Source organism: Camelus bactrianus, chromosome 3 (genome assembly GCF_048773025.1).
Source record: "Camelus bactrianus isolate YW-2024 breed Bactrian camel chromosome 3, ASM4877302v1, whole genome shotgun sequence".
NCBI classification, from domain to species: domain Eukaryota; kingdom Metazoa; phylum Chordata; class Mammalia; order Artiodactyla; family Camelidae; genus Camelus; species Camelus bactrianus.
The window spans coordinates 33776172-33795401 of record NC_133541.1 but is presented as its reverse complement, the minus strand read 5'-3'; the positions used below and the strand labels follow the sequence as shown (position 1 = coordinate 33795401).

General features: G+C 35.5%; 1 protein-coding gene across 2 annotated transcripts in view; it reads left to right on the top strand.

The window, feature by feature from the left end:
• The window catches only part of EMB (embigin), an 88140-nt gene that overhangs the window by 51174 nt on the left and 17736 nt on the right, over positions 1-19230 (top strand). For both annotated transcript variants that reach the window (XM_045525091.2, XM_010966307.3), the window contains exons 2-3: positions 1238-1327; positions 5843-5932. In XM_045525091.2, coding sequence (XP_045381047.1) covers positions 1238-1327; positions 5843-5932 — 180 coding nt within the window. The remainder of the gene's footprint in view (positions 1-1237; positions 1328-5842; positions 5933-19230) is intronic.

Below are 19230 nucleotides of genomic sequence, written 5' to 3'. Positions count from 1 at the left end.
TATGGGAAAGTACATCCCACCTTACCTTTCAGGGCTGTATCAGAAGTGGTCAAATGTTTGGAACATGACTTAACTGGAAAAGTAGGTTCTGTGAAGTAGATTTTTTTTTTTTATTGGGCTCTATTGTAAAAGCTGTGTATAAGCTGAAGCAACAAAATGATCACTAGCTTTGATAACACTTTTTATATATATAAGAAAAGGAAAGAACTAGAAATCTAATCTTGCACTAGGAATAACTTTCAGAGCAGAGTATTAAAAATGTGGAATAAAAAGGCCCAGGTTTAATTTAAAGTGAATGAAAAGATTTAAGAATGCAGCCAAGTTTACAATAATGAGCCCTTCTCCTTCTCTGACTTGTTTGGTAGAGTTGGGGTAGTTTTAGTGGCAAGTAAGGTCTGTGTCCTAACATCAAAGAAACAGTAGCTAGTGTTAAAAAAGGAAGCTTTGAGGAGAGTGGGACAGGTGGAAATGGAAACCTTGTTTTTTTTTAAATTTTTTTTAATTTTTGTTTTGTGGTGGGAGGCAATTAGGCTAATTTATTTTTTTAATGGAGGTACTGGGGATTGAACACAGGGCCTCAGGCATGCTAGGCATGCACTCTACCACTGAGCTATACCCTCCCTTTTGAAACCTTGTTTCTTCGATGAAAGTTTTTGAAAGAAGAGATAAGTGCAGAAGAAAACCAAAAGTCAGTTTGGTAGAGGGCATACTGGACTGTCACCCTAGCTGAAAAACAAAGTGCAGTGCAGACTCACTGGGCATCCATTTTTAATCTCTGTCCTCTGCTGCCCAGCCCTCTCTCTTCTGTTCCTTTTTTATGCCCTTTATTGTGGTCTCTCTGTCCCTATTTGTCGTCTTATGCTCTCTGCCTTTTTTGTCTTTCTTTTTTTCTGGCACTCTTATTTAATTCCTTAATGTCTTCATCTATGTTTTATAAAGAAACTACAAATTACAGGATAAGAAAAGGAAAGTGCTTTATTTTAAGCCACTTGATGTAAATCAATAGAAATTTTTCAATAAAAAAAGAGCATAGGAAAAATTGGAAATTTTGTCACATTTAATAGTCCAATGTATTTCTGAATGTCAGTGGAGCATGTAAGACCTAGTTAATCAGAGCTTTCTGAAAATATTAGTTTTCATCAATAGATACAGTGTACCACTTTAGCTGTTGTGAACTAGCTTTCAGACAGTCATTTAATCTTAATAATAATATAATCATGTGCTCTTTTTCTTACAGCTTCACCTTTTACAACTCCACCTGTCCGTGAAGAAACGATGGCAAAATATTCTAACCTTTCTTTGGAGAGTCATAACATATCACTGACTGGTAAATGTATTGTGTTTCAAATAATACAATGCCCAGATAATTTTTTTATTTTTATTTAAAAAAATTTTTTTTATTGAGTTATAGTTATTTTACAATGTTGTGTCAAATTCCAGTGTAGAGCACAATTTTTTCAGTTATACACGAACGTACATATATATTCATTGTCACATTTTGTTTGCTGTGAGGTACAAGATCTTGCATATATTTCCCTGTGCTATACAGTATAATCTTGTTTATCTATTCTGCATATGTCTGTCAGTATCTACAAAGTTTGAAATCCCAGTCTGTCCCTTCCCACCCCCCTGCCACCTTGGCAACCACAAGTTTGCATTCTATGTCTATGAGTCTGTTTGTTTTGTAAACAAGTTCGTTTGTCTTTTTTTTTTTTTAGATTCCACATATGAGCGATCTCATATGGTATTTTTCTTTCTCTTTCTGGCTTATTTCACTTAGAATGACATTCTCCAGGGACATCCATGTTGCTGCAAATGGCATTATGTTGTCATTTTTTATGGCTGATAGTATTCCATTGTATAAATATACCACATCTTCCTTATCCAGTCATCTGTTGATGGACATTTAGGCTGTTTTCATGTCTTGGCTATTGTAAATAGTGCTGCTATGAACATTGGGGTGCAGGCGTCTTTCTGAAGTAGGGTTCCTTCTGGATATATGCCCAGGAGCGGGATTTCTGGGTCATATGGCAAGTCTATTCCTAGTCCTTTGAGGAATCTCCATACTGTTTTCCACAGTGGCTGCACCAAACTGCATTCCCACCAGCAGTGTAGGAGGGTTCCCCTTTCTCCACAGCCTCTCCAGCATTTGTCATTTGTGGACTTTTGAATGATGGCCATTCTGACTGGTGTGAGGTGATACCTCATCATAGTTTTGATTTGCATTTTTCTGATAGCTAGTGATACTGAGCATTTTTTCATGTGCCTATTGATCATTTGTATGTCTTCCTTGGAGAATTGCTTGTTTAGGTCTTCTGCCCATTTTTGGATTGGGTCGTTTGTTTTTTTCTTATTATGTGTATGAGCTGCTTATACATTCTGGAGATCAAGCATTTGTTGGTTTAATTTGCAAAAATTTTCTCCCATTCCGTAGGTTGTCGTTTTGTTTTACTTATGGTTTCCTTTGCTGTGCAGAAGCTTGTAAGTTAATTAGGTCGCATTTGTTTATTCTTGCTTTTATTTCTATTGTTTGGGTAGACTGCCCTAGGAGAACATTTTTGAGTTGTATGTGAGATAACGTTTTGCCTACATTTTCTTCTAGGAGGTTTATTGTATCTTGTCTTACGTTTAAGTCTTTGATCCATTTTGAGTTTATTTTTGTGTATGGTGTAAGGGAGTGTTCTAGCTTCATTGATTTACATGCTGCTGTCCAGTTTTCCCAACACCATTTGCTGAAGAGACTGTCTTTGTTCCATTGTATATTCTTGCCTCCTTTGTCGAAGATCAGTTGACCAAAAGTTTGTGGGTTCATTTCTGGGCTCTCTATTCTGTTCCATTGGTCCATATGTCTGTTTTTGTACCAATACCATGCTGTCTTGATGACTGTAGCTCTCTAGTATTGTCTGAAGTCTGGGAGAGTTATTCCTCCAGCCTCTTTCTTTTTCTTCAGTAATGTTTTGGCAATTCTAGGTCTTTTGTGGTTCCATATAAATTTTATTATGCTTTGTTCTAGTTCTATGAAATATGTCCTGGGTAATTTGATAGGGATTGCATTAAATCCGTAGATTGCCTTGGGCAGTATGACCATTTTAACAATATTGATTCTTCCAATCCAGGAGCATGGGATATCTTTCCATTTTTTAAAAGTCTTTAATTTCCTTCATCAGTGGTTTATAGTTTTCCGTGTATAAGTCTTTCACCTCCTTGGTTAGATTTACTCCTAGATATTTTATTACTTTGGGTGCTATTTTAAAGGGGATTGTTTCTTTACTTTCTTTTTCTGTTGATTCATCATTAGTATAAAGTAATGCAACTGATTTTTGAATGTTAATCTTGTAACCTGCTACCTTGCTGAATTCTTCTATCAGCTGTAGTAGTTTTTGTGTGGACCTTTTAGGGTTTTCTATATATAGTAACATGTCGTCAGCATATAGTGACACTTTTACCTCTTCTTTTCCAACTTGGATCCCTTTTATTTCTCTCTCTTGCCTGATTGCTGTGGCTAGGACTTCCAAGACTATGTTGAATAGTGATGATAGTGGGCAGCCTTGTCTTGTCCCAGGTTTTAGTGGGAAGCTTTTGAGTTTTTCACCGTTGAGTACTATGCTGGTTGTAGGTTTGTCATATATAGCTTTTATTATGTTGAGATATGTTCCCTCTTTACACACTTTGGTGAGAGTTTTTATCATAAATGCGTGTTGAATTTTATCAAATGCTTTTTCTGCATCTATTGAGATGATCATGTGGTTTTTTGTCCTTTCTCTTGTTGATGTGATGTATTACATTGATTGCTTTGCATATGTTGAATCACCCTTGTGTCCCTGGGATGAACCCCACTTGATCATGATGTATAATCTTTTTTATGTGCTGTTCGATTCTATTTGCTAATATTTTGGTAAGGATTTTTGCATGTATGTTCATCAGTGATACTCTTTTTTGGTAGTGTCTTGCCTGGTTTTGGTATCAGGGTGATGGTGGCTTCACAGAATAAGTTTGGGAGTATTCCCTCCTTTTCAATCTTCTGGAAGAGTTTTAGAAGGACTGGTATGATTTCTTTGTATGTTGGGTAGAACTTCCCAGTGAAGCTATCTGGTCCTGGACTTTTATTTATAGGGACGTTGTTTATTGCTAATTCGATTTCATTTCTAGTGATCGGTTTTTCCAAGTGGTCAGTTTCTTCTTGATTCAGCCTTGGTGGGCTGTATGTTTCCAGAAACTTGTCCATCTCCTCTAGGTTATCCATTTTGGTTCCATACAGTTTTTCATAATATTCTTGTATGATATTCTGTATTTCTATATTATTTGTTGTAATTTCTCCATTTTCCTTTCTTATTTTGCTTATTTGTGCTCTCTCTTTTTTCTTCTTTGTGAGTTTGGCCAGAGGTTTGTCGATTTTACTTACTTTTTCAGAAAACCAGCTTTTGGTTTGATTGATTTTTTTCTATTTTTTTTAATCTCTATTTTATTTATTTCCTCCCAGATATTTATTATTTCCTTCTTTCTGCTGACTTTTGGGGTTGTTTTGCTCTTCTTTTTCTAATTCTTTTAGCTGGTAGGTTGGATTGTTTATTTGAGATTGTACTCTTTTTTTTTTTTTTTTGAGGAAGGCCTGTATTGCTATAAACTTCCCTCTTAGCACTGCCTTTGCTGCGTCCCATAAATTTTGTGTGGCTGTGTTTCCATTTTCATTTGTCTCAGGGTATTTTTTAATTTCAATTTTGATTTCATCATTGACCCATTGGTTTTTTAATAGCATGTTGTTTAATCTCCATGCTTTCATTTTTTTTCCCTCCTTTATTTCTCTGTAGTTGATTTCTAGTTTCATGGCATTGTGGTCAGTAAAGATGCTTGAGGTAATTTCTATCGTCTTAAAATTGTTGAGGCTTCTTTTGTGCCCAAGTACATGATCAATCCTAGAAAATGTTCCATGTGCACTTGAAAAAAATGTATATCCTATTTTTGGGGGGTGTAATGCTCTGAAAATATCCACCAAATCTAATTTTTCTATAGTATCATTTAATTTCTCTGTTGCCTTATTTATTTTCTGTCTGGAAGATCTATCTAGTGATGTTAATGCAGTGTTAAAATCTCCAACAACAATTGTATTCCCATCAGTATCCCTTTTGTCTCTGTTAGTAATTGTTTTATGTACTTAGGTGCTCCTATATTGGGTGCATATATATTAAGGAGTGTAATATCCTCATCTTGTATTACTCCTTTAATCATTATAAAATGTCCTTCTTTATCTTTCTTTATGGCCTTTGTTTTAAAGTCTATTTTGTCTGAAATCAGCACTGCTACACCTGATTTTTGGCTTTTCCATTTGCATGGAATATCCTTTTCCATCCTTTCACTCTCAATCTGTATGTGTCCTTCTCCCTAAAGTGGGTCTCTTGTATGCAGCATATTGAAGGTTCTTGCTTTATTATCCAGTCTGCCACTCTATGTCTTTTGATTGGAGCATCCAGTCCATTAACATTTACGGTAATTAATGATAGATTTGAGTTTATTGCCATTTTGAACTTATTTTTGCAGTTGATTTGGTATTTCCTCTTTGTTCCTTTCTTCTTCCTTTTGTGATTTGGTAATTTCCCTTTGTATTATCTTGGATTTTTTTTTAGTTTTTGTGACTCACTTGTAAGTTTTTGGCTTGTGGGTAATTTAATAGCCCAATGTATTTCTGAATGTCAGTGGAGCATATAAAACCTAGTTAATCAGAGCTTTCTGAAAATATTATTTTTCATCAATAGTATACAGTGTACCATTTTAGCTGTTGTAAACTAGCTTTCAGACAGTCATTTAATCTTAATAATAATATAATCACATGCTCTTTTTCTTACAGCTTCACCTTTTACAACTCCACCTGTCCGTGAAGAAACAATGGCAAAATATTCTAACCTTTCTTTGGAGAGTCATAACATATCACTGACTGGTAAATGTATTGTGTTTCAAATAATACAATGCCCAGATAATCTTTTTATTTTTAATTAAGCCACTGTATATTACCTTATGAAGTGGTAATCCCTGCTCATGGTCTAGTAGGAGAAACACACCGGCACCTTATACAGTTATAATATAGTGTGATGGGAATCTAATGTGATGAGGGTGGTGTGCTCTGTGTGCAGGGAGGGAGCAGCTAGTTAAGATGTAGGAGGCTTAAGAAAGGTTCTCTAGAAGAAGGACACCTGAGAAGAGGGGAGGCTTCGTTATGATTTGCAGATACCCTTTCAACACATCTTGCTGGCACATCCATTCAGATCACTATGCATTGAGAAGAGAATTCACGTATCTACTGGAAGACCTTTAGGCAGATAAATTAAATGTTATCAATGAGTCAGTGATGTTGCTATGGAAAAACAAGGAAAGAGTCCTGAAATAAAAGTCAGTTCTGCTTTCTTTTTACAGATTTGGGTTTGAGTGTTTCAGAAGTAATCTTAGAATTCTTTAATGAGTAAGAGTAGTTATCTGTTTTAATAACAATATTTCAGGTATACTTAGAATTTTAAACCTGTTTATTAAGTCAAAAATAAGTTTTATCCAATTATATGTCCAGTCTTTAACTGTCCTCTAGTCTTAAGAACTGTTTCTCTATTTCTGTTTAATATGAATAAAAGGTGCACCCCTCCCACTAATCTGATACCAATGGAATGTTTGCAATGAGTTTCTGGTAAAACATTTTTATGACTTTGTGCAATCTTTGTTTGTTCTCAGATGTTCCCATTTCAGTATTTGGAGCATTTTCATACTTGTAAAAAGTCATTACAACACTCCTGTGGTGTTACTTGTTCTACTTTTTGCATGTTCTAGTTGTTGATTTCCTTTGTTAGGATGAAATATTTCTTTAAGAGCGATTCATGTGAAAACATAAGTTTGCAAATCTTTTGACTAACCCGGTAACACTGGCAGCAGCACACCCCTTGCTTATCCAGAGTAGCTGGAGCCTGGGGGAAAAAAGGGTCAGGTGCCCAAAGAGACAGCAAAAAATGCACTTTTTAGTTGATGTCAGATTGGTTGTTTACTTATTTAACCTGTTTGGAGGGTTTTACTACTAACCACTATTTTATTCCGATACTGCTATTAAAATCAGTATTGCTACTGTTAAGAAGAGAGAAGGTGTTCACAACTAGCCATTACTTATTTTCTGCCTTGGTCTGATCAAACTTTAGTCAGGTTTTCCTCTTCCTCCCAGGCCCCTGAACTTGGGCTTGCTCCTACTCTGAGCAAGTGGTAAATGCATGGACACAGCCCAGTTGTGCTGTCTGCTTCCACCCACTGGGTTGCTCCATTTCTTCTCAAAAGTTCCTGCTAGTCTGCTTACTCCTTCCTATAAAAGAGAAGCCTTCTTTCTATTTGACTTTGAGATGCTTGTAGATCCAAAGTTTGGAGCACGTTCCCTATTGCAGTAGACTTTTAGGATAAAGTCTCTCTCCTTATTTAAGTCTGGATTTGTTTTTATTTGACACAAGAAAAGATTTGACATTAATTTTGAAACACTGGATCTCTGAGCTGTGACCCTGGTGGTGGCCTCTCCATGCAGGTGGTTGTTCTGGTTGCCTCCCCATCAAAAAGCTTAGTCTTAAGAACTGCCTTTATTGAAATATAGAATGTAAATCTGAAGATGTGCTTATGCTTATTAGGAGCCATAGGCTTTCTTCTTACTGCTATCATTAGGATTTTTAATCTACTTCATGAATGTTTTCATATTTTACCATATCATTGCTTATTTGAATTGTGCTTAATTTCTATGTTGTTATTCATTATTTTCTCTTTCCTTCTGGCCATTTTAGAAGGTGTTCTCTCTGTTAGGATAAAATATTTCTGGTAGAGAGATCCAAATGTAGTACATTAGTTGCTGATTTTGGGCTAGAATGACAACATTTGCCAGTTTTCAGCACACTTACTTACCCAAAGATGCTTGAGACTGGGAAACAGAAGTCCTGTGCCTCAGAGAGTGAAAAACATGACCTTTGATTCATGAAGGCCAGTTGTTTACTTGCTTTATGGTTTTTAAAATATTGCTAATCATTTACTTAACAGAAACATGGTACTGAGCATGTATCATGTATGTGTTTCTAAATATAACTTCATTTAAACCTCGTAAGAACCCTAAGCAATGGGTACCATTATTATTTGGAATTTGCAGATGAGGAAAAAGAGGCACAAAGAGATCAAGTGAACTGACCAGGGTTACAGGTGGTAAGTTGGGAGATCGATTTTGAACCCAGACAGACCGGCACCAGGGGCATGCTATTAACCATTATGCTATGCAGCCTTTCTTAATGCCCAATTACTCATTTCTTTCAACAGCATTATTAACACAATTATACCTATTTCAAGGAAACTTGGATTAGTTTGTAAACTGAAGTTTCAAAAACAGTGAAAACAAAGCTATTTTACATGCCCTTTGCCAAATAGATTTGTCTTGGAAATTACATTTACTGAGATAATGGATATATTTGTAAAACAATAATCGACTTGACTAAGAATAAAGTGGGTTTTTTTCTAGTCTAATATCACTGGGTTTCAAGAATTGATCTTTTAATAATGGACTATTTTTACATCACTGTACTAGGTTTCACAATGTCAACATATGGAATTCACTGCATTATTGCAATGGGAGTGTTTCTTTATTGTTTTCTTTTCTTCTCTGTGTATGTAATAGTGTTTGGTGTCTCCATCAGTGTGTTACAGTTTAACCAAAGAGCTTAAAATCAAAATATCAGCTAGCAGTTTTCTTGACTATCCTGGTAATGTTGGCATAGGCTCTCCCCAGTGGCACATTTTATTTACCATATTGAGATGTAAGCAGCTGGCTTGGCAAGGACCTGGTGAGACAGGGAGGTAGACACAGCAAGTACTGGAGCTACAGATACGTACATTGAGGCACGGAGTAAAATTTAGGAAGATTAGTCAAGGTCAGGAAAGGCATCCATGCTGCTTAGACCAGCTAGGCAAGAAGTCTGGGTTAGGACCGCTCAGATTCCAGGTTCAAGTGCTTGGTCAGCAAGATTGAGAAAAAGAAAAGAACTGAGAGACCCTTACACTGGCTGCTCAGATATTTTGTTGCAGAGAAGATCCTAAAATGACTCCAGTGAGATGCAAATGTTTATGCTGTTTCTCAGGAGCAGACTGCCAGTCATTAAATCTTATGTAGATGGTTGAGGTACAGAGGGGAAAAAATGTGAATCCCAGCATTCACAGAGAGTGAAAGAGAAGGTGGAAGAGGGATCCACCACAGTAACACGAGTGATAGTAGCTGTAAGCAACTTTCATTTTACACTAGGGATTCTCATTAGCAGAAAACCTGACATTTTGGGTTGGGTGATTTTTTGTTGCTGGGGTGGGGAGGCATGTGTTTTGGGGACTGTAGGATATTTAGTGGCATCCCTGGCCTCTACCCACTAGATCTGAGTAGCACCCACCACGTTGTGACAACCAATGATCTTTATAGATATTGCCACATGTCCCTGGGGAAACGAAAATATCCTCAGTTGAAAACCATTGCTCTACACATAAAAAAGAACAGCTGTATAACTGTTTCCTGTCCCCTCAACATGGGAAGAAGATGATTTAATAATCGCATGGTTGTTAACATTTAATAAAAAAATCTCACCAAAAAATTAGATGATGGTGCTGAGTAAATGGGACCTCCAAGAATAAGTGGGACAGCAGTCCTGATCAGTCACAGTCCCGTCTTTCCCCTTCCCTCTTGTTGATGTTCAAATCCTCCCAATCTTTGAAAATTAAGTCAAAATCTATCTCTTCAACAAAGCACAAATAAAGAGGTACTGTTCCTGTTTCTCTGATATATAGTCAGCATTTTTTGGTTAATTTAAAATTATGTAAGTAAAAATGAGTTCATTTTAAGAAATATTAAAATGTCATTTTATTTCCAGCAGTACAATAAATTAGAGAATCTAAAAATTCTCTTGTCACACCTGGAAAATCTAAAATATAGCAAACATTCTTTTAAATATATAGCTAAGTACTATCGACAGATATAATCAATAAGTCAATCTATAATAGGAATGGAAAAGAGTTTTATTTGAACGAAACAGAGGATTATAGCCAAGGAGACACAGATTCAAGAAGCACTTGAATGGTGTTCTGTTGGTCTACAAAATGGGGAAGGTTTATAAAGGCAAAAACTGCAAAATTAACATAAGTTGTTTGTCCAGAATTAAAATTAGAGCTGGCAAGAAGTAAGGTGCTTGTTAATAAGGGTTGGTTGAGGTCCGAAATGGTTGCATAGTTACAAGGGGAGACCTTAAGACTACAAGGTTGCAGCTGGCAGCTGCTACCAGATACCATTTGGAGAATGGCTGGTAGTGTCCTTGAATCCGATACAGTTCAGAAAACTCAAGTTCTCAGTGCTGCAGGAACATGTCTGAAATCCCATGCACAATAGCCATCCAGGTCCATTTTGAATGTCTGAACCACAGTTACTCCATTTTGATTTTTAAATGCTTTCTTTTCTTCAAAAGCAGATTTACAATGCATGTTTGACAAGTCATAAGACAGGCTGTTGTAGTTAGTATAAAGTTTAAGTTAAATTGTGTATAAGTCAGAAAATTTCTTCCATCAGTACACACAAAAAAGTAAAGTCAGTTTCCACTGACCCAGACTGATGACCAGGCATCAAACCTGTGAATTGATGTCATGTTAGGTTTCCTTGTGTTTGTCACCAAGGCACTTGAATTCTAAGAGACACAGACCTAAGAAGGAGAGTTTGAACTTAAGCAAGGAGGGGAGTTGGAACTGAAAAGCCCCAGAAAACTGGTCCTTCCAGAAGGCTGGAACTGAAAAGCCTCCTAAGTCTATAACACAGACAAAGGATTGATATGGGGGAAGAAATCAGCTGATCAGTACAAGGCAATAATCAGCTGTCTTTTTGCTTTTAGCCTGTTTTGCACCAAGACCAAGACTCCCCTGGGTATTCAAAGACAAAGGCCTGCTCTCAATGGGGCTAGGATAGCAAATTTACATTACCTGCTTTACATAGGAGCTTCCAAGCTGAGAAATAACACAAAAATGACCCTGGCAGGTGATATCTGTGGAAAGATGCATTACCCTCCCTGGCTGTGTGTTCCCTATATGGACCTGCTAGCAAGACAGAAATGTGAAAAGCACTGAAACAGCGCCGGAACTGAGAGTCAGCTAAGGAGCAGTAGGATTAGGCAGTTAGAACTTCAGACTATAGAATACTAGGGAGCAATATAAAGGGAGAAATACCTGGAACATGAGAAACTTGAGAAAAGAACATGGTGCTAGAAAAGATAAATACCTTTTTTGGGGATCTGTATAAGGTGGTGGATGACCATTTTGCAATATATGTAAGTCTAGTCACTATGTTATATACCTTGAACTCACAATTCTGTATGTCAAGTATATCTCAACAAAACTGAAAGAAAAAAATAAGAGAGAGAGACAAATCATGTTTGGAAAATAGCCAAATAGAAATTCTGGGGATAAAAATGAAACTTGTTAGACTTGACTACCTACTGCTTCTGCCTCAGCTCTCCCTCTTCTGTGGTGGTGACCTCTGGCCAATGTATGTGTATGTATGAAACCACAGAAAATATATAGCACTGTAAACTACGTAGTAGTGCTTTGAATTCTTTAGTACTAATGGTATAAACTCATATGTGTCATTCTGAAAATTGCGTTTTGTTATCGTTCAACATTAGTTCTTGGCATTCTAGCCATACCATCTATAGATTGAGTTTTTTCTTTTCCTTTGGAAACAGTATAGATAGCCCAGCTTACCTGAACTGTTTTCTCTTAATAGACCATAGTTCATTTAAATGTTTTCTATTGTAAACCCTGCAGGAATGAACACTTCTACATATCTCTTTCTGGGCATGATTGTGTGAGTTCCTCTAGGATAAATACTGTAAAGTAGAAACCATGCACATTTTAATATATACCTGAAAATTGCCCTCCAAAGTATTCTGACTATTTACCCCTTCCCCCACCTGCACAGTTAAGTATGATTTTCCCTAGATCCTGACCAACCTTGATGTTATTAAAATTTTGTCTTTGCCATCAGGAGTGTGAAAAGCTGTATCACTGCTGTTTTAATTTGCATTTTGGAGTTGGGCATACTTATATATATGTATATGTGTGTGTGTGTGTGTGTTTATCTGTTAATATCCTTTATCCATTTTCCTTCTGTGTTTATACAGTTTTCAATTGATGTAAATGAGACAGCTATAAACTTTGAATATTAATCTGTACTTTTTATAAAAGTTGCAGATATTCTTTCTTGTCTTTAAATTGTTACATGGTATTTTTATTATGTAGCAGCTTTTCATTTATACATTTTCTCCTATTAGTTTCATAGGAGTCTTTCAGTAGGAGTTTTTCAACCTTCAGTTTTTAACCCATTTAAAATATGGTTTCATGTATTGTGTGTGACAGAGTACTACCTGTATTATTATTATTTTAGATAGATAATGTCTCAACATCCTTTACTGAATAGTTCTTTTTCCTACTGCTTTGAAATACTACCCTAATCATATTGCAATTCCCATATGCTATTCTGTTTTTCTGCTGTTTCAATGGTTTTGAAACTTTTCATAGAGCTGTGCAAAGTAAGGAATAAATCTGCCTTGTAAACTGATGCACCACCATGCATGCACACATCCAAGTCAAGCAACACCCACACCTAAGAGATGAGTTACACTTTGATAATTTCTCCTCTCTTACAATCCATTAAAAAACAAACCTGGGGTAACTACTAAATTGATTTCCTGACCCACTAATAATTTCTGACATACAGCCTGAAATATTCTGCTTATTTTATTCCATTAATTTCTTGGTGTTTTCCAGCTTCATTAACAAAATAATATTAGTTTTTGAAATACCTTATCTTTATATCTTTGCTCTTTTTTTTTTTTTTTAAGCTTTTCCTATTTCCTGGAGTTTTACTTTTTTCATGTGGACTTTTTTTGGAATCAGTTTCCATAAAAATACTTTCTGGATTTTGACTGATTTTTCACCAAATCTGTAGATTAATTTGGTGGAGAATTAGCATCTTTATGATACTGTATTTTCACATGTGATTTAGATCTCATTTGACTTAGGGTACCTTTAACAGTTAAATTACACTTAAATTTTTCCATATACATATTTTTTAAGATAAAAATTGCATATACTTCAGATGTACAACATGATGGTTACACACACACATATATATAGTGAAATGTTACTACAGCCAAGCTAACTAGCATATCTTTATTTTAATTTTGGTTATCCAAAAATATAATAGTCCATTGCTACAGTGTTGGGTTAACTTTGTGTTAAATATTTGGAAGTAATAGTAACCTATTTGATTACTAAAACAGTTTAACTATTTGCTTGTAGTTTTGCTATAATTGGTGTAAACAGTATTTGCAATACTATTTGTTCTACTCCTTATGATGAGGAAAAATGTATTTAGTTGTTAGATTATTACTCAATGCTGTATCCTCAAGTTAAATATTATATTGTTAAAAAAAGGAAAACATGCCTTTCTGAAATTCAGATGGAACCATGTACCTTTTTTCATTTTTCTTTGAAATGAACTTAAATTAGTTTAGAAAGTATAGAAGTAATCATAACTTATACTAATTGAAGTGGAGGAAAACAGTGATCAGCAGGAACCTTGTTTAATAAAACTTGGCCAGCATCTTTTCTTAGATAATTTAAGCACATTTTCCAGAATATTTAAATATTTGATGAATTATGTTTGGTAAACTGGGCTTCATTTGTGTAGAAATTGTCCACATTTTCTATTATTTCCCTTCCTTTTGAGGATAACTGTATAAAATTCCCAGAAGTTTCATAATAGGCTGTGCTCATATAACACCAACCACACAGTTCTTGAGGACTTCTAAAGGGAGGCCTTGGAAATTTTATGTCCTTCCCCTCTCTCTCTCTCTCTCTCTCTCTCTCTCTCTCTCTCTATATATATATATATGTATATATATACACACACATACATACACTATGTCTCTTCAGGTTTCTCTGTGCCCATTGGTGATTTCACATTTCAAGCTTATGGAATTTAGAAATCACATGTATTTTAGACTGTATCACATCAGTATTGCACTGATCAGATGGCATATAAATCAGAGATTAAATTTTTAAAATGATGATTATAATTATTTATTTCAATATGAGATTTACTTTGGGAGAGGGATGAAAATCATACGACTCAAGCAATGCTCTTATGTTACTTCACAAATTTTGAATATGCAGTTTAACATATTTTGTTGTTAGTCAGAGGAGTTATTTTATAAAGTCAATTCAGCTCCATATGGTAAGAAGTATGACATTAGTGGAACAATATCATGTAAAACATAGAATTGATTGCTCCACTTTTAAATATGGGTGTTAGACTCATGTTAGAGTGGCTTTCTAACTGTTTCTGTAAGAATTCTGGATTTTCTATCTATATTCTAGGATGTAGCATAGGACCTCTTTGACTTCTACTGCAAACTGCTGGAGAGCTCCATCTCTGCTTCAGTCAGAATTGCCCCATCTTACCAGTTTTATATGTGGTAGTGTACTTAACTCTTTTTAATTAAGAGTTTCTGCCTTTAAAGAGTGTTTGGAAACACTTATCTTATGCACAGAATTTTAATTGACTTTTTCCATTTTTTTCTTTTTTATGTAAGAACAAAGTAGACTTCTATTTCAAATGATATGATTCCTAAATGGACCCATTAGAGTCTAACTGTTGCCATATCTATGAAGATTACAAGGAATCTTGAAGGTCCATATACTTTTTTCCTTTCCAGTTTTATTGAGATATAACTGACATACATCACTGTATAAGTTTAAGATGTATAGCAGAATGATTTGACTGATACACATCATGAAATGATTAGTTTAGTGAATATCTATCATACAGATGTAAAATGCAAGAAAAAGAAAAAAAATTTTCCTTGTGATGAGAACTCTTAGGATTTACTCTTAACAACTTTCATATATAACATATAGCAGTGTTAATTCTATTTATCATGTTGTATGTTACATCCCTAGTACTTATTTATCTTATAAGTTTGTATCTTTTGGCTACCTTTATCTCATTCCCCCGCCTCTGGTAACCACAGATTGGATGTTTTTTCCTATGAGTTTGCTTGTTTGTTTGTTATTCAAGTATAGTGACTCTACAACAATATGCTAGTTTCTGGTGCACAACATAGTGATTAGGTGTGTCTGTACATTTCATAGTGGTCACTACCACCATCTGGTTACGATCTGTCACCACACGGAGATATCACAGTATTATTGACTGTGTTCCTCACACTGTACATTTCATACCTGTGACTTTTTATTTTGTAACTAGAAGTTTGTATCTCTTAACTCCCTCACCTATTTCTCTTATCCCCCCACTCACCTCTCCTCTGGCAACTACTTGTTTGTTCTCTGTGACTCTTTCTGTTTGGTTATATTTGTTCATTTGTTTTATTTTTTAGATTCCACATATAACTGAAAATCACATAGTATTTGTCTTTCTTTGACTTTTATCAGTTTGCATAATGCCCTGTAGATCCATTCATGTTGTCACAAATGGCAAGATTTCATTCTTTTTTATGGCTGAGTAATAATTCATTGTATATATATACCACATCTTCTTTATCCATTCATCTATTAACGGGCACTTAGGTTGCTTCCATATTTTGGCCATTGTAAATAATGCTGCAGTGAACATAGGGGTGCATATATCTTTTTGAATTATTGTTTTTGTTTTCTTTGGATAAATACCCAGGAGTGGAAGTGCTGGATTGTATGGTAACTCTATTTTTAATTTTTTGAGGAACCTCCATAGTGTTTTCTATAATGGCTGCACCAATTCACATTCCCTCCTAAGCACACAAGGGTTCCCTTTTCTCCACATCCTGGCCAGTACTTGCTATTTGTTGTCTTTTTGGTGACAGCTATTCTGACAGGTGTGAGGAGATATCTCATTGTGGTTTTGATTTGCATTTCCCTGATGTTTAGTGATGTTGAGCATCTTTTCATTTGCCTATTGGCCATCTGTATGTAGTCTTTGGAAAAATGTCTATTCGGGTCTCTCCCCAGTTTTTAATCAGTTTTTCTTTTATGTTGAGAAAGTTCCATATTCTTCAAAAAGTTTTAATTACGAGAATAAGAAAATATTTAGGCAGATGTAAATTACTGTATGATTTAAAGAACACTTTTAAAAATATAGTTCAGAAACTGAGCAAATGAGTATGGTCTTGGAAATGTAGATGACGTGGATGTTTTTGTAACATTCTAAAACAGCAGAGATGCATTTGTGAAGTTTTGGGGAAGTTGAAACATTATCCAATGAGTTCAATGGACATATTACTTTGTTGGATAACCACAAAATATTCTAATGTTAGAGGTAAAACCTTTTACATATTTTTGATTTTTGTGATTTCCTGACAGGAAGGAAATTAGGCTGCAGAAGCACCTACAAAGTACTATAAAAACAGTGAGATAACAATTAGGACTTGGAGGATGGCCTGGCATGAAGAAAGGCTATGTTGCAGTTTTAATAGAAGCATTTAGTTGAAAGTGTGAATGTTTAACATATGTTGATCAAGGAAAAAATACTTTTTTCTTTTTCGTTTATTTTGTATATATATGAGGTGATGGATGTCCCTAACCTTATTGTGGTAATCATTTCATGATATATGTAAGTAATATCATTATGCTATACACTTTAAACTTAGACAGTGTTGTATGTCAATTACATCTCAATAAAATTGGAAGAGAAAAAATTTTTAATTAAAAAAATGTTGATCACACCATTCATATATCATCACATTGCTACATTATAAATTTGTTTCATCTTATATTAATGTTTCAGTTCATTTAAACTCTTGGGTCAATAGTTTGAAAGTGATGAAAAGTTAATTCCATTGTGAGGAACATTTCATATCGATGAGAGTTGGGATATACTGTTGATTACAAGAATCTGGACTCAACCACACTTAAACTTGAGATTTCTGCTATTATTATCTTGATGCATGATTTTGGGCTAGATAGTCAACCTCTCTTTGCCTCAGCTTCCTCACCTGACATAGTGATGATAATAATGGTACTTAATCCATAGAACTGCTGTGATTAAATGATAAAATTGATATACAACTTTTAGCAACATACTTGGTAACTTTTGTTATATTCTCCAATGAGATAAATGGTGAGAGGAAGGGAGTGGGTAATTACTCAGCAATTACTATATTTTATTACTAATAGCTTTCTTATGATAATCCATTTAATCCTCTCTATCTCATGAAATATGTATTGTCCCATTTTACAAATGGGGAAACTGAGGTGTCTGATACAGTTTGTTTTGTCCTGTGAGTAACCTCAGGCAAGGAACCCTAGACATCAGGCTGCTCTCTTGTGAAGTGGGGGAAAAATTCATATTCTAACCTCCTGCTATGTTATGGGGCTCCAGTGAACCACATCACCAAGTAGAGCACGGTGACCTGGAATCACCCCTGGAATGAAAATATCTCTGTAATGCTTCCTGCTAGGAAAGAGAATTCTGCTTCATTTCCCTACCAGTACTTCCCCAGGACAGTCTGTCATCAGCCCCACAAGATGCCAAAGAAATAATGCAAGAGTCAAATAGCCTTTTCTGGGTGGGATGTTCTGACTCGCCAGAGCTTCTTGCATCTTCTCTGGGCTGACCTGTGACCAGCGGGAATGAACTCAGCTCAGGCGTGAGAAAGACTCATAAGACTCTACAAAGACTTTATCCCTAAAGCAGAGTTTTGCCAGATGTGAAAGAGTGTTTTGGAGACTTGAGTGATGGTCCATCTACTAGGACCTTTCTGACCTGTTTCAGGGAAGAAGGGTGGGGGAAGGTCAGAGTGACCTTCCTGCTTCTCTGTTTTCACAAACTCCTTTAGCTTAAAATATTCAGTGTACCAAGATGCCATATTTTGGGGGCAACGTATTCTGAACCCCTTCAAAGCCCTATAGTAGGGAGGGTTAGAGACAACTGGGCAAATTTGATGGACATTTCAGAGATAGATTCAACTGAATTCTACTGGATGTGATTTCGTGTTATGTGTCAAGGGAAGAGAAGGCTAATGCATTGCCCTTGAATATACACTGAGTTTGAAGTACCTTCAGGATACCTAACTTTAAAGCTCAGTAGATATCTGGAGCTACGGACCTGGGGATCAAGAAGTCTTGAATGGAGCCAAGAGTTTTACAAATAAAGGATATTACAAATACTAATTGAGTCCAACATGGGAGTGTCAAATTGCAAAGTAAAGAGACCGGACAGCAAAGCCCCAAAGGGCTTTTGAGCCTTCTACTTTTCCTCACTCCTGGTATCTATACTTGTGACTCTGAGCATTTTTTTTGTACGTTCAGCCCTGCTGCCATAAAGGCCCTTCCGTGGTGAAAAATAAATAAATAAATAAAACCATTTATGAGGTAGGTAGAAGAACTGGTGTGGCTAGTGAAATGTTAGGATCATGAAATAGCCAAGTAAAGGGAATTTCAAGGAGTAGGTAGTCTCTGGCAATATCTGATATTTAGGAGACATCAAATAAAATATAAGCTCTGAAAAGAGGACATTAGGTAAAACAATTAGGCCATTTTTAACCTAAAGAAAGCACTTTCTGTGATGTCCTGAGCAAGATAACGGAATATGTTGTATTGAAAAGAGAATGCCTGTGAGGACAGATTGTGTGTAGAAAACTCATTTAAGAAATTGACTAACAAAGTAAATTTCTCTGACAGAGAGATAGGACTAATAAGTTTTAAGGCAATCCTAGAGCTAAAGGTGAAGTGAAAAAAATTTACAGAAAACAGATGCTCAGGACCAAATACAGTAGCTCCTGAAACATTTTCTCCCATTACTAGTAACTAGTGTAATTTCTGCATGTACTAGGTGCTCAGTTAATATGCAGTTTTACTGACTCAGTTTTTTCCCTGTATAATTGAATCTTGTTAAGTTTCTATACCTAGGGTTTTGTTTTGTTTCTCCTTTCTAGGCGTAAAATTCAATTCAGCAATTTTGGATTTATCTGAGCATTTATTTCGAGCATGTGCTCACAAAGCACTTCACACTAGCTGTTCTCCACTGCTTGCAAACTTTGCACCTGGTCATGCTTAAGGAAGCATTTTTGTAAAGCTTTAAATGTAATTAAAAGTGGTGTTATACTATTTTAAGTTCTGCTTTTTTCTTTCTACATTTTGCCTCTGCATTCTACTTTTAATGATACTATT